General features: G+C 31.5%; 2 protein-coding genes across 4 annotated transcripts; both read right to left on the reverse strand.

The window, feature by feature from the left end:
* Positions 1 to 9,730: 9,730 nt before the first annotated feature.
* Positions 9,731 to 23,448, reverse strand: LOC108567947 (somatostatin receptor type 1-like). Of its 2 annotated transcripts, none has more exons than XM_017928775.1 (2): positions 23,337 to 23,448; positions 9,731 to 10,797 (listed from the first exon to the last, which is right to left on the reverse strand). In XM_017928775.1, the coding sequence occupies exon 2, from the start codon at positions 10,769 to 10,771 to the stop codon at positions 9,857 to 9,859; it is 915 nt and encodes a 304-aa protein (XP_017784264.1). In that variant the 5' UTR covers positions 10,772 to 10,797; positions 23,337 to 23,448; the 3' UTR covers positions 9,731 to 9,856. The 2 variants fall into 2 exon arrangements, with proteins under 2 accessions (XP_017784264.1, XP_017784258.1); XM_017928769.1 differs by lacking the exon at positions 23,337 to 23,448 and adding an exon at positions 12,485 to 12,728.
* Positions 19,180 to 19,853, reverse strand: LOC108567962. 2 transcript variants are annotated; one of them, XM_017928787.1, is made up of 2 exons: positions 19,813 to 19,853; positions 19,180 to 19,754 (listed from the first exon to the last, which is right to left on the reverse strand). In XM_017928787.1, exon 2 carries the CDS (start codon positions 19,731 to 19,733, stop codon positions 19,359 to 19,361), a length of 375 nt encoding a protein of 124 aa, XP_017784276.1. In that variant the 5' UTR covers positions 19,734 to 19,754; positions 19,813 to 19,853; the 3' UTR covers positions 19,180 to 19,358. The 2 variants fall into 2 exon arrangements, with proteins under 2 accessions (XP_017784276.1, XP_017784284.1); XM_017928795.1 differs by having other exon boundaries at positions 19,818 to 19,845.
* Positions 23,449 to 27,168: the final 3,720 nt, after the last annotated feature.

Consider the following 27,168-nt stretch of genomic DNA (forward strand, 5'->3'; position numbering starts at 1 on the left):
GTAGAAATAAACGAGAAAAGTTCCAATCCACTATATAAATATTTTTTCAAAAAGAAAAACACATTTTTTATAGTACTTGACAAGTGACAAGTAAGTTAATTATTTGATAAATAAATTGAAAATTATGGAAAAGAAAGTTATTCTAAGCCAAACCTGTTTTAATGAATTAATATACAACAACAAAGTTTTTAAATACTTGACAAGTAACAAGTACAATAACCATGTAATAAAAAAATAATTGAAAAAAATGTCTCAAATAAACGAGATAAATTCCAATACAAAAAAACGGATTTATAATTTAATAATAATTGACAAGTAACAAGTAAATCTATAAATTAAAAAATAATTAAATTGCTGTATATGATTCATTTGAAATGTAATACATCCACATTTAAACGATGTGTTAATGATATTTGGAAGATAATTGTGTAAAGAACATAAAATCAGTTTTCTAAATTCAAAAGATTAAACGAACGAAGTATAACATAGTTGAACGCATTCCCAAGGATTTTCAATTAACACGACATCAAAGAGTGTTTTGGCCCGTTCGCCGTCTCCGGAATAATTAAACTCGCTGCTATTGCATTACAATTAATTGAATTAAGTTGTAGTAATGAAGAATAAGGATTGTGCAGACGTCCTCTCAGAATCTGAGAGATAGAGAGAATTTCGGACCAGATTTTGTACCAAACCGAGGAATGTGTTAATTGTTTAAATGTTTGAAATAGTTTGATTAACTTTGACTTTGATTTATTTGTTATCTATAATATAATAACAATTTGCTAAATACTAAAATTTGCGAGTTTTTTTCTTAATTTTTCGAAAGATACGAATGACGCCACCGTTACTCAATGTATTATCTAACTAAAGCTATGTAATGTATATTACGTAACCGAGAAATGACGATTTTCAATGTCGATTATTTTTAATTACTCAACAACCGCTCATCCCAATTAGATCATCTTACACTCAATTAAAACTGAAAGTCTAACCTTTCCATTAACAGCTCTCTGCTACTATCCGTTCGTCTGCTATCAGCTGTCAAAATTGGCATTGCTGCAAATGAGCAATTCATTAATTTCAGAATAATTATTTAATTTAACAAAAACTATAAACTAAAAACAAACACTTTTTGAACATCCATCCAATTATATAATTCAAATCCAATAGGACGTGGAATAATGTACGTGCAGGAAGAGGAACTGGGTCGCAGCAGATCTTTAAAATACTTGAGATAATTGTACAACAGTAGTAGCAAAGTTCTCATGCGGAGAGAAAACTTTGTGTTTCGCAACGGAAAGATTGATTGTATGATATATAAGACAAGATAAGAAGACAAACAATTGGATTAACTCATTTTATCAGATCCCTCCGTGACTTTGATTTGATCCGACTTTGCAATTTTACATATCCTCTTATCTAACTCTTCAAGAAATGCAAGAAAGAAAACAACCGAACTCTATGACAAAACAATTATAGATACAAATCAGATTAATCTTAAAAAAAAATAATTAAGAAAATTGTGATTTTTTCAAAATTGGCGACCAACGTGGGGCACTTCACATTCATACACTAATTACAATTTCAAATATAAACCACATCACAATTTTGCTAATGATTAATTTAGATTACGTTACAATTACCGAAAACTTTGAATGAATTATGAAGCATTAATAATCTCGTTTATTACGTGAAAACGACGCAAATTTTATGATTTTAATACACTTATTTGCGTGTTAAAATTAAGAACGTTAATTTCATTATTATAAGTTTAAAGATAACCGAGTTGATGGATTACAGAGTAATTTCTGCGACAAAATAAACTTTTTTTTGTGTAGATAACATTTCGTGTTAACAAATATGAATCTTAATTAATTAATCCGATGTGAAGCGATGTTGGAAATCCGTGTCCTGATTTATTACGTGCAGCCTGTTTTCCACATGAAAAGAAGACCAGAATGGAACGGAGGAGGAATGGAATGGAACTCGAGTCTCTGAAGATAAATTCGCTTTGGTTGGATGATGGGAATGAGGTGGAGGAGGAGGAGAGCCATTACCCTCGTAATACCTAATGGGTGGAGAGATGCACCCTTTTCTAATGAACAGCAATCCTTCCTACATCATACCTACAGCTCGTTAGGAAACCAGGAAAACGATGTTATAATTAGCAAAACATCATTAGTTATTGCTGCCGCTCCACCCCACAGCTTGTCAAATGATCTGAATGTCTGAATCGTATCGTTTGGAAACGAAATTCGTGATAATGGGGCGAAAATTATTATTACGACCAAATCTTATTTTGTGTAAATATTTACAAAAGATATGTCAGTTTTACACTTCATTAATATTAATAGTATAATTATGTCTTCAATTAATCAAAATATGTATATGTAAAACAATAAAACGTAACAAAATAATTATAAATAAGCATAAAGACTCTGGTTTCTATCGACCAAATTTGATCCAAATTAGGGCCAATTTTCTTTCCTAAAAGAATCATTAAAAATTAAAAAATAAAGTTTTTTTTTTCTGTTTTGACTAAAACCATATTATTATCGAAATATTATGCAATAAATATTCTTTGTTTTTTGATTTATTAAGAAAATCTGTGTTTTAAACATTTTTTTTTTCAGAAACCATCCAAATCGAAATATAGATGCTAGATTTTATTTAGTGCACCAATTAGAAAGATCTCCAGATTATGATTAGTAGACTTATGAAATGGCCACTAGTGTGTATATTTATGTATTATGAAGCGAATATAAGTACACAAAGGGAAATTAGGGAAACAACAGGTAATACAGTTAACTTTATAGTTCAAGGTCATTGTAAGTATTGTACACGTGGCAATTAACAATTTTATAAATATTTTTAACTAGAAAAGCTTACAAGATCCAAAAAATTGGAGAATTGTACACGTGGCAAGTAACAAATACTCACTTACCAATAAGTTTTTAGTTCAAATTGACTTATTTCTCTTTAAATTTTAACTTAAAGTACACGTACTTGGATGAATCATATGACTATCAGGATTTCGATTTTTAAACTGCGGTTAACTTAACGAGGCTGTGTATACAATCGGATCAAAATTGCGTAACTGAATTGGCTACTAGTGTGTTTATTTATGTATTATGATGCGAATATATTCGTCATAAGCGCTACACAATAAAATAGACCATGACGAATATATACGACATAACCACTTAAGGTGTTAACTTTTTGATATCTTTATTAATGTTAAAAAAAAGAAAATTTTAATTGAAGAATTAGAATTAGCTTGCTTGATTATTGAGTAATTCCATCAAAAGTGAATACATTGAAGAAACGTCATTTCTCGCTAATTTTTGTTACAAAGTAAATTTCATAGCCAATAGTAAAATATAACTAATAACTTTAACTTTAATATAATTATAACTTTCAACAAAACTACTAAACTAGTGAAAAATAAGTTTTTTTTTAAAGCTTTCAGAATCAATAGGAAAGTCATCGGAAACAATATTTACTGCAATGAATTTGCTGAATTTCCAAACTTGCATCCGACACAGATTCACGATCTCGCAAGCACTTTGTCACGCGCAAAAAGTAGACAAAAAGTGGAGAAGCGTTTAAAGGATTGCCATTACCGCCTCTAAGGATTTTGCAGTATTCCGCAGGACGAATGGTAAAAAGTTACTTCTGGCGATATGTGATAAATCGTCCGGTCCGAGATCATATTTTTCCCCAAGTCCATAAAGCATCTGAAGCGCAATTATCGATCGCATCCCGAAAAAGTTTACTTACAGAGTACGTTGTAAATTCACCAAAAAATTGACCGAGCAGCTTTATCAGTTCAGTAAAAGCTCAAAGTATTTTATTGGAACAGTTTTTTTTTGTTGTTGTTGTTGTTGCTGCACCCGCTTTGATGTCCGAACCACAAAGGGCGTAATATTTGCGCAGCCCTTTTTGTGTTGATGCATTTCATCCTGGTTGTTGAAAGTTACAACATTCGCGTGGCGATAATTGGAAGGATTTTTTTAAGTTCAAGCTGATGCAATTGTGGCTGTTAACATTTGGAATTGGAGATCTGTACAAAACCTATATTCTTCTTTGGAACAACAATATCATCGGAATTGCAATCGTTTATTGCGTAATAAAAAATATAATTGTATCCCGTGAAAACGTTTTGCGTGTGCTTCGAAATGTCTTCATTTCCATTCGTGGCAATAAACGTAAAAGATTTATACCGAATTGTATTTGCATGCAGAAAAGTACTAAAAAATAACTGCTTTCTATCATTCCCCCAAGAGATGGCGCTGTAATCGAATTTGCTTGTTTACTAAATATATTACCTAACAATTTATTTATCCAATACAAATTTATAATATTAACTTTACTTTTTGATTACTATAATAAATTAAAAAAAAATATTTACCATTTTTTTTTTAAATTGAAATCTGCAGCTACAGCTCATATCTTTATAGTTTTACTGCCACAAAATTGCTAAGAATATTCCAGATCATCGCTTTGACACAAAGTGACAGCTGTCATTTAATGATTCCACATATTTCTTTGTAGTTGTATAGTGACCCAACCGCTAAGGATATTTTACCAGTTCCTCGCTTTGACACAAAGTGACAGCTGTCATTTAATGATCCCACATATTTCTTTGTAGTTGTATAGTGACCAAACACTAAGAATATTTCACCAGTTCCTTGATTTGACACAAAGTGACAGCTGTCATTTAATAATCCCACATATTTCTTGGTAATTGTATAATGACCCAACCGCTAAGAATATTTCACCAGTTCCTCGATTTGACACAAAGTGACAGCTGTCATTTCGCGACACATATTTATATAATATTTGACATATTTTTAACAACATTAATAAAGAAAAATAAGTTTTTGGATAAAATTAGAGCTAATTGATAAATAAATGAATGAATGTAAGGGTTGGTGGATATGTGGAAGAGGAATAGACTTTAGTTAATTATTATCGAGTTGAAACTTTGGTTTGTCGACGAGGGCAAACTTTAAATTGATAAAAAGCATTAGTTACAATACAACTTCTAATTGCGTTTCCGCAACAATAATTGCACTTGTCAGTAATTAGTTTCGAAACTAATATAATTATTTAGTTACGTCCACAAATTTCGTTAAACATATACACGAAACCCAGTATCAATTTACCAATTAGAATCATACTCAAATCGATATCAATATTTCAGTATAAAATTATTAATTAAAATAAACAATATTAATTGAAAACTTTTGAATTATAAAAATCACATTTATTAGATTTTAGATCATATTTACATAATTATTAATACATAATATCACTTAATAATAGTAAGAACAATTGCAAATATTTACTTTATAGTCTAATTACATCAGAAACGGTATTTTTGCGCATCTTTTGATTCAACCGCTATTACGTAATACTAATTAATTACAGAGTTATGAAGATTTTTTAATGATTTTGCACGTCTTTATGTTTTACTTAATTACTCGATAACTAGTAATGCTACTTAGTATATATGCAGATTTAAAACAAGATTATAGTGTTTCTAATGCGCCTATAAGTAGATTTATGTTATTTACCGCCTTTCTGCAATAATCTTTCAAATTTAATTTTTTTTTTGATAAAAAATTTAATTTTTTTTAAACACAATTTAATTAATTACATAGAATATTATTACCATTTTTTAGGTATAATCGTTAAATCGTATTCATTAATGTAACATTTGATTTCCTTACATAATCTACAAGTAATCATCTACATCTAGCATTGATTACTATGATTAATACGGTCAAAGGTTAATCTAGAGTCCAGATTGCTACAAAACAAATGGATTGAATGGTGAAATCGTACCGTCGGGTACCATTAAGTAGGGAACAGCAAAAACGGCTTCGGTATAATAGCCCAAACATCAACGGGCTTTCAATCTTCACGGATCCATGGGTTTCCTATTCACCAGGGACGACGAATACTCCACCAAAGGCAAACTGACAGCGTAATATATCCATCAGGAATCGATAAGCTTCAGCAAAGTTCGTATTATTAATGTGTATATGTACATATATGAAAAAGAGTCGATTTGCCGCATCCCTTTGAAGACAATAAGTACACAAAGGGAAATTAGGTATTATCAAGAAAACAACAGATAATAATACAGTTAACTTTATAGTTCAAGGTCAAATGTAAGTATTGTACACGTGGCAATTAACAATGTTACAAATATATTTAACTAGAAAAGTTTACAAGATCTGAATATCCAAAAAATTAGAGAATTGTACACAAATTTTCACTTTTAGTTCAAATTGTTTTATTTTTCTTTAAATACTTGGTTGAATCAAATGACTATCAGGACTTCAATTTTTAACCTGCGGTTAACTTAACGAGGCTGTGTATACAATCGGACCAAAATTGCGTAACTGAAATTACCAACCAAAGAACTGTCATTATCAATTACCGGTGTTAGAGGTGTTTCGTATACAAAGCATGCTCTTGCAATTTGCAACGAATTAGGCTTTCAACTTGCTCTGAAAATTATTTTTCATCTAATGCCGTGCACGTGCTTTACTCACGCTCGTATTTAATATACATTATGGTTACCGGTGTTTCCATCGTTTAACGTCGGAAAATGCAGGAAAGTCCACACAGAAAGGACCGAATCTCGTTAGGACGATAGGAAGCGGTCCTTCGGCGCGTTTTAATAATACTAATATTTGCACAGTTTAATTTCATGCAGCGAGAAACGTGTGTCTCTATCGCTTCAGTTGGAAAATTTTGCAAGTTTGTTTAGCAATTTCACTTTTTACTACAATTTCATACCTTGGCATATGTGAGAAAAGTGTGTAATCAGAATGTTTTAAATAAACGCAATATTTACTTGAAAATTATGTTTGCAAACTGAAACCATTGTTGTATCATAAATATCTCATCTCATACATGATAAAAATGCTTTGCTGTTGCTATGGACGCTGCATTAGTTGCTAGGAACGCTACATTGGTTGCTATGTCAGTTGCTAAGGACGCTTTCGGTTGCTATGGACGCAATGAAAGTTGCAAATGACCTAACTTTTTTTACAATTATCTTTTTTTCTTATAATAATAATAATCAAAAGAAATTATAATTCAAAGACAATATAAAATAATATTATGATAAATCTGAAAAATTATAGTGGAATCCACGGAGCGTATTTTCGCGAAGCTCAAACAAAAAAAAACGTGGAAATGCAATTGTATCTGAAATGGAATTCCACTTGTTTGAGTTGACTTTCCCCATTTGCAGTCAGCTCCCGTATATATATTGCTGCTCGCAGGAAATCGCCGTCTCCACCTTTCTCCTTATACATCTAACAGGATTTCATTGTTTACTTACGTCTATGTTCATTATTTAATTACGTTTCAGCAGGTTTTCTTCTTCTATCGTTCCATTTTTCCTGCGGCAAACTCCTCTCTTCTGTCTACTCTCTCCACCAAACGAATAACAATTTTATATTTCCGCAGACGGAAATATATGGAGGCAAGTTTGTTTAGGGATTCGCAATATTTGCGATGGTGCACATACACACAGTCCATTGGATATTGGAACGGATATTGCAGCTGCAGCTGGAAATATATTTGATAGATGTGTATGGTTTTTTCTTATACTTTGAAATAGATATAAAAAAGAGAGAAAGAAATAAGACATTAGGATGTGATGGATCTGTTATTTATTTTGCAACATCGAGTTTGCTCGTATCGTTATGTGAATGGAGAACGACAGACATTTAAATTGTCTATAGTGGAATAGGTTTCAATTGAAATTGAAATGTACACAATTCTTATTTCCCAATACATTACCCTGGGGAATACCCTTTATTTTACTATAACCTCACATAAGATAACCACTACACTCTTATATATAGACAAATACGTTCAATATATACGTATTCTATATTTCTTATAATTTTTATTTTCTATAAGACCTAAAACGCCACCTCGGGGAATCCCATATATTAGTTTACTTAGTCAAAGTTTAAACACGATTTTTTTTCTTGTTTCAGGTTTTTCAAAACTTTATTAATTCAACTTCACTCCGAGGTAAGTTTTTTTTTTGTACAATTATACCAAAATAAAACAGATATACAAATATGTACATTTATTTACACTAATTGCAATAAAAACATGTGGACTTATACCACAATTAAAGTACAAAACACTTTGATGAATGAAAAATTATACACATTTCTATTCCACTCATTATATTTTTCGTGATAAAGTCATGAATATAGAAATTTAATCAAATTTTACCTGCAAAAAAGTGTTAATGCAATCAAAGAGCCAAAAAAAAACAGCGAACTTAACTTAATGTTAAAATCCTTTAACGAGGACAGTTTGACGTATTAAATTCGTCCCTTTCACGTTTTTTTTGTCATTTTTTCTTGCATAATACATAGAGGGAAAATAATGTTTCGTTTTCCGGCTGAAGAAAGCATAAAAAAGCGACAATGCGCGCAATCTCTTCCAGATTACACAAGCACTATTGTTCCGGACTTTGTGCATTCATATTTAAAAATACGTAAACTCCGGAGAGAGGAACAAAATGTGTCACATGCGACAAAGACGTAAGAGAAGAGAAAAAAGAAGAAGAGATAGCTTTTGTCGTTTGCAAGAATATTTCTTTCGCGTTTTATTTATTTATGTCTTCTTTTGCATCGTTTTTTTTTCGAGTGTATCCTTTCTTGTTGTTTCTCGTAGTTTCTTTTTTGCCTTCTGTTTGTTGGAACGTTTATATTTACTGCGCACTTACGCACGTGATTCAGCCGCTAAATGCTCCAACTTTTCTCATAAACTGACATAGGAAGTGTTTTCAGCCTTACATATTTTCTTTTCTTCTATTCGTATTTATTTTTCATTCTTCCATAGCTTTCATATGAGAAATACGTGAAATTTTTAAGCATTCAACATTCAAATTTTTTATTAAATTTATTACATACAAAATACTAAGTACACTTAACTTTCAGAATTTTGAAGAAATGATGTTCTAAAACATTGTTTAGTTCTGAAATTTGCAATTATAAAGAAACTTTTAATATGGAACCAGTATAAAGCCTCGAGGAATTCTATATATCTTACTATATTTTTCATCAATATTTGGTCTTTGCTATCCTATACTACTTTATACTAAGTACATAAAGAAATATTTGTTAATAATTGTAATAATTTATTTCTTAGATATCAAAAATAACATGTTAACAATAACTTATATATTATAAGCAAAACTCTTACATTATTTACATATTACAACAAATTACATAATACTAAAATTTACGTTTTTAAAAATTAAATATATTGAAGAATGAATTGAAAATGTATTCAAGGAAAAATTGCATATATAAATCTCATTTAATATTACAAAAGTAGAAGAAAAAAATGGTGCAGACCTTCCTGGTTTTGATGGATTGTGCGGTTAGCGAAGACGGATCGATCGAGAGGCGAGTCGAACAACAACATCGAGGGAAGAAACACAATATATTTGTTTCGTCCTCGATATTTATTTTAGTACGTATCAATTGATTCATCGCACCTTTCAATTGAAGTGATTAAAATCTATGAGGTAATGTCAGAGAAGATGAAATTATTGAAGAAAGTTTGAGGGAGATGATGGAAATTGTGGATAGTTGATTCATCTAATGATTAAAAAACTAAGAGAAAAACAATATATACATTTTTATTTAGAATAATTCTTAATTTTAAGGTTTATTATGAATAAGTCTATATGAAATAATAAAAGACACTGTCGGGATTTTTTGATTGAGTCGGGAATTTGATTGTCGGAATTTCGGTTATTGGGATAAAAACACTAAAGTTATCGAAAACTTTAGTGTTTTTATGCCACGCTGTATACGCGATTCAATAAGTCTTCTGATGGCTCTAAATATTCTTGCTCCATGCTGTAGTAGTCTCTGTTGATGCACCTGAATATTTGTAGTAAGCACATTCGGAAGTTCCTGTTGCATCTGGCGAAGATGTAGAGGTTGAACAAAGGGTTGAGGTATCCTAGACAAGCGGCTACTATCGACAAGTAGTAGAGGACGGAGTAGTTCTCAGCAACGGAGACCAAGAGGCATATCCAGCTTGGAAACCAGCAGATCACGTAGACGCTGACCAAGTTCAAGTTCATATTGAACATCTCGTGAGGTCTATCCTTGGTCACGTACCTCGTCCAGTGCATGCTGAGCACAAGAACCATCAGAGCTGCGTACCCGAAGAACAACAGGTAATGAGAGATCAACGAATACTTAAACTCTATGCATAAACTGGACAAGGTGACTATACCGCTGAACGCCATCAACCACACCACGAGAATCACGTAAGGGTACAACCGTCCACTAGGCACTCGCACTTCGAACACATCCAAGTACCAATTCATGCAAATCACACCAATGAACGCTATAGTTGTAACTTGAAGCATCGAAGCCATCTCGAATGAAACGCAGACGATCTCCTCCCCAATGAAAAGATCCTCCAACGCCGAAAATATCCGGTAAAAGCATGGAGTCAAGATCAAGTAAAAAGTGTCGCTGATCAACCAGTTTATTATGTAAACGTTCGTCGCTCCTTTCATGTTCTTCAGGCGATTCAGGATGTAGATGATCAGTCCGTCGGCTACGATTCCCACCAGGCAGATTATCGAGAAGACTATTTCGTGCAGGATCATCGACATCGATTCCTCCGGGGTGATCGCCTGCGATGCGTTCTGATAATAGTCCAGGCTGAAATTGGATATAACGTCGTAGTCCATCGTAGATGCGTTTGCTGCCTTCGTTCCTGAAAAAACAGATAATCTTATTAGTACTTCTCATTGAGTCTACATCGAAATCCCGACAACCATAATCGCAACAGTATCAAAATCCCGAAATCCTGTTTCCCGTCAATATAAAAAAGAAAATTGAGATCTAATTGCCTTTTAGATTATTTCTTATTGTTAAGCTTTATTATGAATAAGTCTATATCAAATAATAAAAGATACTGTCGAAATTTTGTTACTTCCGAGATTTTGTTACTGTCGAGATTTTGTTACTGTTGGGATTTGGATCGGCAACGATTCTCATCTCGTATTCTGCTGCTTCAAAAATATTGAGGAAAACCTGCACAGATTTGGTGGAAATGTTAAATTGAAAATTGATATTCAATTTCGTCGCTTTTCGATTCGTACACCGCATAAATATCCATAAATTTACACATCAAAGCTTCATTTTAGTTTTGTTTTATTATTACTATTATCCCCAGCATCGTTTTGATAGCTTCATCACAGCATATATTCAATTTGGAATCGTTTGCATGCAAAATATGGAAATGCATTATAATCAATGCAATTTTCATTGTGATTCGCCACAACTTGATTACATAAACTGTTAAATTTTCATTTATTTTAATAGTTTAGTTACAAAAATAATTACAGACAAAAAAAAATAATATTTCTAAGAAAATATTCTTATTTTTTTCTCGATAATTCGAAAACTTTATAACTATTTATATATTTTATAATTACATAAGAAGTTGTCTTAAATTACGCACATTTTCACATAAAAATTGTTTTCTAATGTTATTTAATAATTGAGAGATAACAATTTTTGTACTTTTTATTGTCATTTTCAAGTATTTGGACAAATTATTGAAATCGCTTCAATTTTTTTTTCGTTGCAATTTTTCTATAATTTTCTCCAAATTTAATACTAATAAATACATTTTTTTCTCCGTACAAATAAGAAAAATGCATTTTAATTTTCGAAACGTTATTTTTATCTATTTTTGTCTGCAAATAATTCAAAAACTTTTTCTATAAAACTTATTATATCATCAAATTGATATGTTATATTATGTTAATATTAGGAGCGGTCACCAATTCATATTGCTTAACTTTGTAGTTTTCTTTAAATTTATTTCCAAACATTGTTAATATTTCTTTAAAAAAAAACTGATTAGAAACTGCATTTGTAAATACTAAAATATTTGTTATTCTAAATGAGTGCAAAAGTTAAATAATCTTGTTTATTGCAAATACTACAAACAAGTATAAAAAAAAATGTTGCAAACTTGAAATGGAAAACTGTAAAGGCGTTGATAATAATTCACGTTCCAAATAAACAGAGAGTTTCGAAGAAGAAACAAATAAGAAAATGTGCAAAAAAAAACATTGTTTACTTCTTTTGCTCGAAATCGTTGTTTACAATTGTCAAACATCCTTTGAAGTTTTGTAGACCATCCGTCAGTTGGGAACGGTGTTTATTGCAAGACGCGAGATCAAAGTTTGATTGTTCCCGTCAAACAAAAAAGGATTTGCAAAAGTCTGTGTCTTCGCCGATAATGAAGAAGGTGATGAGTGTAAGTACAACAACACATGAAGTGGACCAATTTGCGTTTGCTCTTGAACGGTGAATTGACGTTCAAGGTCGTTCGGATAATCGGCGCGTGCCTCAACGTAACGTTACTTTTTTTAATGCGTTTCTCTTACCCGTTTATGTGTATATTGTAGTGCAAACGCATCACACAGCGTCGTCGTCGTCTCGCTTAACGTCGCTCATCGATGATATTAACCGACGATGAGATAATGATGGTGATTATGGTGTGGTGTTGTTTTTAGCTCTGACCAAGCACTGACTTTACTCGCGCAAGTTTTGTTGTCCGTTCCGAACGGGACGGGACGTCAATTTATCTGTTAAATTCACATTTGTACACACGGACAACGGAGGCGCAGATTTTAAATGGACGACCTTTTTTATATAAATAATTGCCACGTTTTGCTACTGCTCTCCCCTCATTCTATATTTTTCGTTTCTGTTGGTTGTTCATCTCTTTCACCAAGTGTCCAAATTGTCCTGAAAAACATCATTTCTTTCTTTCAAATTTACCTTCATTTTTCCATATTTCTCATGATTAACAAAGTTAAATATCGAATTATTTAATAATCATATGATCTATGTGCAAAACATCCAAAAAAATTGTATAAAATAACATAGAGTTTGACTCAACCTAAATTCAATTTATTGAAATGATTATTGTATTATTGTCCATAATCTTCAAAATATGATTTGATTCATTCATCAATTAATTCGCAACCAAAAATTGGGTTTAACGGATTGCGAAATGACAGCTGTCACCTTACGTCAAAATGTAAAAAATCGCTGTACAATTGATTGCTGCTACCAGATATACATTTTCTTCATTATTTTTTCGTACTATTTTTATAAAATTTTACTTTGTTTCTACTTTTCTCGATGACTAAAGAACAGCAGATTTCAACTGTCATGTTACGTCCAATTGTTATATTATAACCAATTGGATTGCATTACAATTAATTACTGTTAAATTTAACAATTTTCAACCTATACATTTTTGACACTTCGCGATATGAAATCTGTAACTTTACCTCGAAACTTTAAAATTGTTATATTATAACCAATTGGATCACAGCACAATTAATTTACAAATTTTCTCGATATTTCTTTCTTTACTTTTTACGAAATTTTATATTAAATTCGATAACGTAGATTTTGCTTTTCTCGATCTTCAATGGTCTTCAACCTATGGGTCGCGTTAAATATTTGACATGACAGCTTTACGTCAAAATAGCTAAAAGCTTGAGAAAACTTTTATATCAAAAAAAAATTGGTAAAATTTTCAATAAAGTAGTGTCCAAATTATCCTTAAAAATATCTTTAATTCCTTCAAATTTACCTTCACTTTTCCATATTTCTCATGATTAACAAAGTTAAATATTGACTTATTTAATAATCATTTGATTATCGGCTAATTATTTAAAACAAACAATAAAATTATTAAGAAAATTATAATCATAAAATATTCAAACAACTTTTAACAATTTTTTTAACTATTCTTTCATTTCTCATTACGTAATTATTTATATTCTACTTTGTAATAGAAATGCTTAGAAATGCATCAATTGTAAATGGAAATGTTTAGATTCGTTTTTTATCAAAATAAAACTACAAATATATCAAAAAATAGTTGAAAAATTTACTGACTTTATTTATTTATACTTAGCTTTGTAATAGAAATAATTATGCTTGGAAATGCATCAATTGTAAGTGGAAATATTTAGTTTCGTTTTTTTTATCGAAATTAAACTACAAATATATCAAAAATTGGTTGAAAAAAATATTGAAAATTTACTCAATTTTAGTTTTCAACTCAATTATTTGCTCGTATAACTTAATTATTTATATTTAAAGTTGTAATGGAAAATATAATTTTTGAAAATGCATCAATTGTAACTGGAAATGTATTACATTAAGTTCCAATCAATAAAAGTGGTTGGTAAATTAATGCTTTCACTGTTTATGAGGAGGTACGACAATAAAATGTGTTTTATGGTGTCCTGAGGATAGGAATCAAGTTGGAATTGATTTATTTATTATAGCTATTACAAAGAAGTATTTCCTTCTTTTAGTCTTTCTTTATCTGAAGCTCTATATATTACAAATTAACATTTCAGTGATACTACAATAAATGTCCAGGTTTTATTTTTGATATGTCGCGAAATGACAGCTGTCACCTTACGTGCAAAAATCAAGAAAATTTGTTATTTCAATTTTTTAAATAATTCACTAAAAAAATAAATATTTTAAGTGATATTAATTCTCAGAAATGAATGAGAGAAGTGAGAAATGTATATGAAATGATATAGGCAACATAACTTATCAATTTATTATCGTATTTTGCGAATGAATGATGCGTCTTAATGCGATGTTTGCGTTCGAAGGATCATTGTTATTATTACCAAATATTGACACTGGCCGCAGTCCAGAAAGGATTAGGGGCAAACAATGAGTTTTTTTTATGTGTGCGTTTCTGGAAGCGAAATATGAATCCCGAAATAGAACATAATCTGCTCTCAGGAATTTATTAGTGTACATTCATGACTCTATAATGATCACAACATAAAGCATTATTAGGATCAGTAATTTCGTAATTAGAAATTCGATTATAATTGATGGATTATGTGTGGTTTCTTTGATTGAAGTCACATTTTTACATAGAATTTGACTCAACTTAAATTTAATTCATTGAAAAGTGTACTTTTCCATAATTTTCAAAATATTATTTGATTCATTCATCAATTAATTGTGAACATAAGTTAATTTTTCAAACATAATATGATTGCAACGTTTCTCAACCTATGATGATAGTAAACCAAAATTGGGTTTAACGGATTGCAAAATGATAGCTGTCACCTTACGTCAAAATGTAAAAATTCGCTGTACAACTGATTACTGCTACCAGAAATAAATTTTCTTGAATATTTTTTCGTACTATTTTTATAAAATTTTACTTTTACTTTGTTTCTACAATTCTCGATGACTAAAGAACAGCAATTCTCCACCCATGAGGTGCGGTAAATTTTTGACGGGTTGCGAAATGACAGCTGTCATGTTACGTCCAAACGTCAAAATTGTTATATTATAACCAATTGGATCGCATTACAATTAATTACTGTCAAATTTACCAATTTTTACACTTCGCGAAATGACATCTGTCACTTTACGTCGAAACGTTAAAATTGTTATATTATAACCAATTGGATCACAGCGCAAATAATTTACAAATTTTCTCGATATTTCTTTCTTTACTTTTTACGAAATTTTATATTAAATTCGATAACGTAGATTTTACTTTTCTTGATGTTTAAAGAACAATGGTCTTCAATCTAAGAATCGCGTTAAATATTTGACATGACAGCTGTCATCTTTTGACATAATAGCTGTCACTGTTCAAAACAAGTTATAGCTTATTGATAAATCATCAAATTGTTAATTTCCTAATTACATAAGCTAATTGACAAAAATGAATTAGAAGTGATTTCGGACAAGCGTGAAATTTTCCATCTATAATTTGTATCAAATTTCGTTTTATTAATAGAAATGATCAATTTACAATTCTGATTGTATGCAATTGCAGACACGGATCAAGTTCAAATTGGCGTGAGATTGAGGACTAGCCTCACCTGTGGATAATGATGATGAATTGCTGCAATTTGCGGAGAAGGTCAAGGTCGTTGAATGGGAATCGCGGCTGATGGGACCGATGTTGTTTCATTGCAATTCTTCAGTGCTGTGGCTTGCGATATTAGTTTAAGTGGGAAATAAAGAAGAATGCCATAAACCGCTAATAACCGCATAAAGGGCACGGATATTGGAGATACCCTTCGGAAAAGTAGTGAAAGTGGAAGAGTACTCGAGAGGGAAGCCTATTGATGGTGGGCAATTACTGGTTTTCTCATCCCGATCGTCCCCAAGGACACATACTTCCAACCCCCTAAGTGCCCTTATTTCGCTCGTTTTATCTGGTATTACCATCAAATGCCACATCCTTATTACCTTCCTCTCAATCTTTGCCTCCATCCAATCATAATCACAGGTGTTTCATGGGTATTTCGATATTGCATGTATCAATTGTAATTCACAGCTTTTCGATCAATATTATATAATAAAGTTTTTATATAATTTATCTTTAATTAATAACGTAATGAGTTTACAATAAATACATGCATTGAGTTCGAAGCTTTAATAAATCAGAAATGTTTAAACTTTACATTGTATATAGGCAACTTCTGCAACTTCATTTTTTTAACAGCTGCATCTTCTTACAGAAAATCATCTGGAATTTTGTTACTCGAATTTGACAGCTCATAACAAAAGAACGTTAATAATCACGAACATATCAGTTGGTTCAATACAAAGGTCATAGTTTAATTTTCAATTTAAATGAGTTAATTAGCGCTTGGGCTTATGTAATAATTATATAAAACGTAAAGATGTGACAACTACACGAAATCCATAAAAATAATGTCAGTTGTTTTAACGAATTATCTTAGTTAACTTTTACAGCTCATAATAAAAGAACAACGTCAATCGCAAATATGTCTATAGGTTTATTGAAAAGTCCATAGTTCTATCTTTAATATTCAGTTCCATTGAGATAATTAGCGCTTTTTGTTATGGAGTAATTATAGAAAATGTGAAGATGTGACAAATGAGTTAATTAGCGCTTGGGCTTATGTAATAATTATATAAAACGTGAAGATGTGACAACTACACGAAATCCATAAAAATAATGTCAGTTGTTTTAACGAATTATCTTAGTGAACTTTGACAGCTCATAATAAAAGAACAACGACAATAACAAATATATCAAGAGGTTTATTGAAAGGTCCATAGTTCTATCTTTAATATTCAGTTCCATTGAGATAATTAGCGCTTTTTGTTATGGAGTAATTGTAGAAAATGCGAAGATGTGACAAATAAACGAAAAATCAACATAATTAGGTAATTCATTAAAATAACATCTCAGTTGTTTTATCGACATCTCATAAGAAAAGAAAGACGACAAGCACAAATCTGTCAGTGGATTCATTACAAAGGTCATAATTTTATTTTTATTGAGTTTATTAGCGGTTTTAATTATGGAGTTATTATATAAAACGTGAAAAATGTTATATCGAATTTTCTTACTAAAATTTGACAGCTCATAACAAAAGAAACGTGATAATCATAAATCTGTCAATAGGTTCATTGGAAAGGTCATAGATTTATCATTAATCTTAATTTTCAATGAGTTAAATAAAACGTGATAAATAAATGAAAAATCTGCATAACTCAGTCATCAATTAAAAGTATATAACAATTATTATATGAAAATGTGCGCAATAAAAGACCCTTTCTGATTTAACAATTAAATTTGTAATAAGTGTTCTAATTTCTTTGTTATTTCCATTAGGATACTAGTGTTTTCGAGAAATCGTAAAATCCAGGATTAGCACGAAAACTTTAATTAACTTAATGCATTGTTGGAAATTGTTCGGGATGAAATTACGTTATCTTTCGGAAGCTTTTATTCCTCCCCGCACGGAAGAAGCAATTAATTACACGAGACTAATTCCAAACAAAAGCTACATACCTCCTCGTCACTCCTCACACGTCATTTCTTCAACGAATTCCTCGCAGTTTTCTTCTGCACGTCAAAACGAGAAGGAAAGAAAAACAACAACAACAACTACTACTACTTACCGTTACGTAATTAAGAGCGACGCGGGGCGAACTTTAATTAAAAATTTGAAGAAACAAAAAACTTTTTAATTAAATTATTATTTATTGCTGTTAAGTTTTAAACAGTTGCATTGCTTTTGCTGAAGGTGATGTTGATGGATGCGTTGTCATCCTCGTTACAGAAGTCGATTTCGTCCTCTTCCTCCTCCTTACGTTTTTGGCACAAAGTTTGTAAATGGACACGGAAGACTTCATCGCCAAAGTACCAGAAAATTAAGAAGTAAATTGGATTCAGCATTTGCACGAAGTTTAAGCCGACGATGAAGTCAGTTTGAAAATCGAGAGCGTAGAGTAGGTTGCCAATGGAAACTATCAAATAAACGCAAATGAAGTAGATTTTGCACTTGGGTACGGTTGCGAATCGATCCATAATCATCGTGGTCATGACCACAATCAATGTTACGATGTATGCGACGATGAAGGCTATGTGCGAATTGAAGTTGAACAACAGTTTGATGGCTACGAACTTGATCCAAACTATGGCTACCAATTGGAAAAACTTTGCTTTGCTGAAGTATCTCTCGATCAAGAGGAGTTTGAGGAAGAGTAGAGCTATGATCTTTATGTAGAGATCGGATTCGTGCAGGTATTTCTCGGATTCTGTGACGAGGAAGGCAATTCCTTGCAGCGAGTACATCGATTCCGAAATGAAATAGTTGATGAGGAATCCAGTGGTTGCGGTTCTCATCTGCTTTTCGGTTGCCAATGCGTGGATTAGGAGACACACGACTATAACGTTCAAACCTAGGCTAACCCCGAGAGCCGCAAGCTTTTCGTGCAGGTAATGCATCCTGTTCCTCCTGAAATTAATTTTGCAAATATTACATTTTGCGGTCGCCTCTCAGCATCACAACATATTTCAGGTTTTATTCTCAACTTATAATGTTGAAAAATTAATTACATAATTTAAAAACAATTTTATTTAAATTAAAAACAATATTTTGCTACAAAAATATTTTGCTACATTTTCCTTTCAATTACATAATAAGTATGTATGAGTTTTACAGAGAGCTAAGAAGACAATTTGTAGTAAATTAAAAAATTTGAAAATAATTTGGAAAAAGTTTTTTTTCCAAATGTCATGTTTACATAATGTTTCAATATTAATAAAAATACACATAAAGTTTACTGATTTCCAATTATGTGTAATTTTATGAATTCAAATTTAATTGTATAAAATTATTTAAGTGTGAAATATAACAAATTGTTTGTTCTAATTCAATGCGATGAACTAGTGTCATTTGATAGACTCATGTCATTTGATTAACTTTTTTTACTACTTTCCTTGACACAATCTACTCGTGACTGCAAGGCTTTCATTGCAGCATTCATTGTAGGATACAGTGTCGAATCATCTAGAAAACTGTGTCTGACTGTTTCTTCCATCTTGCATGTAATGAGATGAATCATGATGGTTTCCCATTCTTCCGTAATGATTAGACGTATTTCTTCGTACAGACTTTTGATGCTTTCATTTAACATTACGAGATGTTCAACATTCGGTTTATGACATTTTGGTACATCGATAACCCTTTGAACGGCGTCCCTAATGGGAATACTTTTGACCTCCGCGAGTTGTCGTCGGATCATATCGAAATCCATGTATTTACCAGAGAACATCGGGCAAACTCTCCACATCTTTGAGTCTTAATAAATTCACTATAACGATTTTAGTTATTCGTTTTAATAACTAAAGAATAAGTGTAATATATATTACCTTACAGATTTTGACAAGATATTTTCACTTTTAAACGACTTCAAGTATTTTTGTTGATTAAATATTTGCGCACGTTTATTTCTTGAAACTTTTTTTTTCTATCTCTGGAAGATTTTAACCAAAAACACATAGAAAAATTACAGTAATATAAAAACAATTTTGCTTGGTTTCGATCAACGAAATATCAAATTTAGAATATTTTTTACATTTCTAATAACAATCAATCAAATTAATGTATTTAATTTAAATTATAAAATAAGTATATTTCGTGTTTTGTGTAAACTTTGAATAGTTATCTTTTGACAGTTCAGATGACATATGTCAAATTTTAGTTATTCATAATTATTTGACACATGACAGCTCAAATGACATTTTAGTGACATATGTCAAAATTTACCCATGAACAATTGACGTAACATCAAAAGTTGTTAAGTTATGTCAGCTAATAATAACTTTTATTTAAATTCATTAATTTAATGATTTTCTAAACATATTTTTTGATGTAAATTGTGAGCAATTAATTAATTAATTTAAATTGGAAATATTTAGTGGTTGCGGTCAATTTAGCATGTAATAATGATGAGATTTTTTGTCGTTTGCGACGAGCTGGATGATGAAGACCAAAGGGCTTTTCCGGTCTTTGTTACGTGAAACTCGTTGAGGTATTGGAATTCCCGAGCGCCCGGATCGTTCAAATACCTACACGAAAGCAATCCACCCATCAATTTGATATGCTTAATCTCGATGAAACTGCATTTCGCTTGGATTTACCAAGTTCACATTTTAATTATATTGATTATTTATGTATTCAAACCAAAAAAAAATAATCAAAAATCTATATATTGGTGCGTTCACACTATGTGTTAGAAGCAATGTCGCATTTTTTTAGTCGTAAGCTTTTACAATTATATATAAATTATCATTTGACAGATGACAGTTCAAATCATACATGTAAAATATTATCCATACATAATCATTTGACAGGTGACATCTCAAATGGCATATATTAAATTTTTGACATATGTCAAAATTTCAAAATTATATTCTTAGTGTTGTTTTTAATTTTATATGAAGATGTTTTTTTTATATGATTTTACAATTATATTCGTATTAATTTTCTATAATTTAAATTTTACAAATATTGTCGACAAATTTTATATGTGTATGTGTATACACATATGTGTATGTGTATACACATATGTGTATGTGTATACACAACATTAGAAACGACTTCAGAAATTTAAATTATCATTTGACAGATGACAGTTCAAATGATACATGTCAAATATTATCCGAACATAATCACTAGACAAGTGACAGCTCAACTGACATATGTTAAATTTTGTTGACATATGTCAAATTTTACCCATGTTTAGAAACAATTCTCATTATTTCACAATTATATTCTTAGTTTTGTTCTTAATTTTATATAAAGATGTTTCCACACTATACATTAGAAACGGCCACGTATATTTTATTATATGATTTTACAATTAGATTCGTATTAATTTTCTATAATATAATTGAAATTTTTAAATATTGTCGACAAATTTAATATAAAATTGGACATACTATACGTTAAAAGTGACTTCAATATATTAAATTTTTATTTGACAGGTGACAGTTCAAATCATCAATGTCAAATTTAAGCAGTACATATTTATTTGACAAGTGACAGCTCAACTGACATATGTTTAATTTTATTGACTTGTATCAAAATTTATCCATGATTCGGAACAATTGACGCAATTTTTCAATTATAATCTTAGTGTTATTTTTTTTAACAATGTAATTGAACTTTCTTTTATCAATAATGAAACTATATTGTAAGTAATATCAGTTTTTAAATTTATTAAAATATATTGTTACATCATTCTTCTTCTTCATTTTTAACAATTTATTTTGCATTGTAATAACTTTGTCATCTACTCTTCGTGTCACGTTGAGGTTAACCACGAAACAAGCGATAAAGAGAGACGCATATAAATCATATTGCAATGATGCTGAGAGAAGAACAGGTGTAGCGAAACATGTTGGAAGCAAAAGAAGGGTGTGTGGGATTGAAGGGCTGCGATCGAGGACGCTGGAGGGTGGTCCTGTCCGAACCACTGACCACCGGACATGTTTCTCATTTGTCAAATGTATTCCATCCCTCACCCTCTCGAAACTCCTTGACGAGACATGACCAAACACAGGACAATTGCAATTAAAGCACTTAATCACATATCCAAGGACCAAAAACAATATTGCAATTCTCATTGTTTCAAACAGTTATAAATAATAGATAAATTAATGTAATAATCTCTTCAAAATGTAACAAGTTGTGTAGGAAATGTCATTAGTTATAAATCAAATGATGCAAAAAAAAGTACTTGCTACTATTTGTTAAAGTAACAAGTAAAAACTGCGTATAATTGTAAGTCAAGTCATGAATTAACAACTCGCAATGCACGACAAGTACTTGTCAAATTACATGGTACTTATTAAGTGTAATCTCAATTAACAAAAGGATTTGTTACAGTTAAATCAACAAGTTACTGCTTTTTTGATATAATGATACGTATACACTACTTTGATATAAAGGTACGTACACACTACTATTAAAAATAAAATACGCGCTTTAGTTTCATAATTTCTAAAAATACCATGAGTTCAGATTTAACAATTTACTTCCCAAATAACAAGTAAAAAAGTATTTCAAATAAAATTTTAAAGTCAACAGAGATACGAAACAGTTTACAATACATGATAATTACTTGACACATCAATTGTTAAATTACTTGCTACCATTTGTTACAGTAACAAGTCGAAATAACATGATTTGTTTATATAAAGGTGCATACACACTATATAGATATAAAGATACGAACATTATTTTCCTCATTTCTAACAATACCTTTGATTCACCTTGTATTATAGTATATTTGATAATTTACTTCGCAAGTAACAAACGTTTTTCAATTAAAATTGTTTGGAAACCCTATAGAAATGCAGATACTATTAAAACGAGTAATAGAGATAAGAGAATATAATCTTTTCATCAGCTCATAACGATTTTATTACCAAACAAATACAACATAATGCACTCAATAAACGAAGTATAGGAAATGCTCTACACTTATCCCATTCATCTTTCTATCGCTTCAATTGAAAGGAGACGTGAAGATATAATGACCCTACTATTACTATCAACTTCTACACCGAGATTAGACTGCATCACACTGATAAACGAGCATTTCCGAATAAACAAACGTCGCTTTCTTTCCATTTCACGAAACAGTTGAAACCATATTTCTTTTCACATCGATGTTTTCATAAACACGAGCATGTAAAATGATTACCGAAAAATAAAAACGAAACGCTATAAACAACAAACGAGCAATGAATGATATCTCCTTATAAAATAAAAGCAGAAACACAATAAAAAATTATAACATTTATTTCTCGTTTTATGAATAAAGTTAATTGTTTTTAGTTTGTTTACGAGCGTGTATTTTCTTTTTTGATGTTGGATAGTACGTTACCTAATGTATATTTGCAGATCGGATCTGTCCTCTGCGGTTACGGTGTTCTCTTGTGGACTCAAGTACAACAAATCATAGCTGGAGCAATACTGATAACCCTCGACTCGAACCCACAGAAAATATCGTTCGGACGTAATCTCTATTTTCGTTTACCGAAACTAGAAGAAGAAAAATAAATGTAGATAGTGTTTAGAAAACAAAAGTATACCGATTGATGTTTATATGTTTTCGGTTTTGTCCAAATGTTTCTGTTTATACCATCAATCTTTACAAAACATTTTCTGAATTAAATCTAACTATATTGAAGAATTTACAACCGTTAAAATATTAAATAATTGAAAATTGGACTATTTATAATGAATTCTTGACTTTGCATAATAAAACCGGTTTTTATATATAAAAAATGATTTGAATTAACCGGTTAAGAAAACAGGTATAAAATTATATTTAAAAAAAGGTTGACTCTACAAATCTAATTTTTTTTTAGTACAAATTGATATAAATTTGATTATATTTTCAAAAATTGCATTATTGAACATTGAAACTTTTGTTGTTAACTTCCAAATTCTTATACAATTATAATTCTTACTGTAGTATGCTTCATAAAATGAAGTTGCCTAATTGCTTTTACTTACATAAATCCACGTACAACGTTGCCGTTTTTTAGGTAATTTGTAGGAAAACAACAAGTAAATTTATTTGTTTTTTTCAGCAATTACTTAATGTGTTCAAATTGCCTTGTGTTATTTACGTAATTTATGAAATAAACGTCTATTAAATTATTGTTATTTTTTTTTGTAACAATTACTTTAATTTGCACGAGGCACGTTGATGCTTTCCGACAACATAAACAGGCCCATCGGAAGAACAAAGTACTGTGTGCAACGATTATCTCCGTCGATTATCTCTGGCAACGTGCAGTCAATTATAGAACGATGTGTGTTTGGGTGGGGAAGTTGATAAAAGCAGCACCTCGAGCGTTCAATTTCCAGTGGTTATTAAATTCAAGATGGAACAGGACATCAGCTACTTCGAGAACGCGACGGAGTACCAGAGACCGTTGAAATACCACATTCAGGAGGCTCTGATCATAGTAATAGCTATAATTGGAATAGCAAGTGATGCCCTTCTCATCTACGTCTTCACAAGGAGCAAACGTTTGTGGACGAGGACCAACCTCATCCTCATCAATATAGCAATATACGACGCGTTGTTCCTGCTGCTTTTACCTGATTTCTCTGATGTATTACTTCGCGCTATAGTCGGAAATATCTCCATTTGTCTACTAGAAAGCTACACCATCTTTCTACAACTTGCTGCCTTCTTGTTAGTGCTTTGCATAGTCTCCAACACCATAATTAAGACGAAGAAAGTTACGGATCGTGGCTTCTTCTACACTTTCTACTGCACTTTCGGAACAATCATGCTATTAGATACCATCTGCTGCGCCACATACAACATCCATCCAACTATATTCCACATGGTTTCTTTAGTAGCTTTCGTCGTAATGATGCTGTGTCTCCTCTTCAAAGAATGCAACATTTGCTACAGGAAGATTAGGAAGAGGAAGAGCATGAATTCCAATACTATTCTACGCATCAACGTGGCCAGAATCTACGTTTATAATTGGCTTATAGCCATGCTCCTCTTCATCCTTACCTTCAGAATTCAGTACGCTTTTCTGCATTTGACTGCCTTCCTCACATCTACCTACATCGTCATTTACCTGGCTTACACCGAAAAGAAGTTTCGCTTAGTTCTAATGAACTGCTTCAGGTGTAATCGAGAAAGGTACGATGTTGATGCTACCATGAGCATCGCAGATGATTGCAGTGAGATCGACGTTGAGGATGTGAACGTTTCATTCGTCGAAGTGAACAACCTAGTGCATAATCAAACCTAATTCTTACGAATTTCCTTTCACATTTCTTGCATATACTCAATATTAAATTTGATACATTTCCTAACTCTAAACAACCTTGAACTTTTCACATTTTCTTCCTAAATTTTCACTTTTCCTTTCAAAATTGTTGATTTTAAAAAATTTCAGTTTTAACTATTCGATTTTCGTTTCACATTTCCTGATTATAACAAACCTTTAACTTTTCACTTTTCCTAATTTAAGTCAATGCTAAATATTTCGTTTTTACCATCACAATTCCTGATTTTAACAAATTTTTGTTGCTTTTTTTATTCGTCTCGAATTGTGAACTTGTGATACCTTAGTGAACTTCAGTTTAAGTGAAATATTTTCTTTGTTCCATCAAAAAGCCTAGAATATTTTTGTTTATTTATTTATTCGTTAATTAAATAACGCCAATTATTTCATTGTCACACATCAAAATACTAAATATTAATATTTAGATTATTTTTTTGTATATCTTCACAAATAATTCAGTCAAGGTCGAATATATTTATTGAATCTCTTTTCCTCAAAGAAATTACATTGTGAATTACAAATTTATTAATAATTAATAGATTTAATTACAAAAAAAATGACGCAAATTTAAAGTTGATTATTAATTATTATTTTAATAAAAAAAATATATATATTTAATGAAACTACAGACGTTTTTTTTTTGTCAAGATTTATGAACCAAATAAATGTATCGATGATGAAATCCAAATGATTTGGTTTGTCCCGGAGTATTTTTATTTATGCAATTTCCGTGAGTTTATTGCTTGAAACAGTATAGAAATCGGTCTTATTATTATATAGAAAATGCTATTACAGTGCAGAAGCTTTTTCCGAATGTTTCGCACACGCCGAAGAGGGAAATCGATCCACGTGCGTCGAGGGGAAAATGCAATTTTCCGATGTGACATTCCGTCGGGTCCACACGCTTACCTAACTGACAGCAACGTATACGAGGCACGTTGATGCTTTCCGACATCGTAAACAGGCCCATCCGAAGAACAAGGTACTGCTGCGACGATTATCTCCGTCGCGTTGGCAACGTGCACTCAATTATAGAACGATGTTTGTTTGGGTGGGGAAGCTGATAAAAACGGAAACAAAACTGGATGCGGCGGCTTCTCGCGCGTTCAGTTGCCAGTGGTTATTAAGTTCGAGATGGAACAGGACATCAACTACTTCGAGAACGCGACGGAGTACCAGAGACCTCTAAAATACCACATTCAGGATGCTCTGATCATAGTAGTAGCCATAATTGGAATAGCAAGTGATGCCCTTCTCATCTACGTCTTCACAAGGAGCAAACGTTTGTGGACGAGGACCAACCTCATCCTCATCAATATAGCAATAAACGACGCGTTGTTCCTGCTGTTTTTACCTGACTTCTCTGAAGGATTACTTCGCGCTGCATTCGGAAAAATCTCAATTTGCGTTCGGTGTCTACTAGAAAGCTACACCATCTCTCTACAACTAGCTGCCTTCATGTTAGTGCTTTGCCTGGTCTCCAACACAATACTTAAGACGAAGAAAGTTACGGATCGTGGCTTCTTCTTCACCTTCTACTGCACTTTCGGAACAATCCTGCTATTAGAAACCATCGGCTGCACCTCACACAACATCCATCCAACTCTATTCCACATGGTCACTTTACTAGCTTTCGTCGCAATGATGCTGTGTCTCCTCTTCAAAGAATGCAACTTTTGCTACAGGAAGATTAGGAAGAGGAAGAGCATGAATCCCAATACTATTCTACGCATCAACGTGGCCAGAATCTACGTCTATAATTGGCTTATAGCCATGCTCCTCTTCGTCCTCACCTGGAGATTTCAGTACGTTTTTCTGCATTTGACTTCCTTCCTCACGCCTACCTACATCGTCATTTACCTGGCTTGCACCGAAAAGAAGTTCCGCTTAGTT

Source organism: Nicrophorus vespilloides, unplaced genomic scaffold (assembly GCF_001412225.1).
Source record: "Nicrophorus vespilloides isolate i.1.1-1 unplaced genomic scaffold, Nicve_v1.0, whole genome shotgun sequence".
Lineage (NCBI taxonomy): Eukaryota > Metazoa > Arthropoda > Insecta > Coleoptera > Silphidae > Nicrophorus > Nicrophorus vespilloides.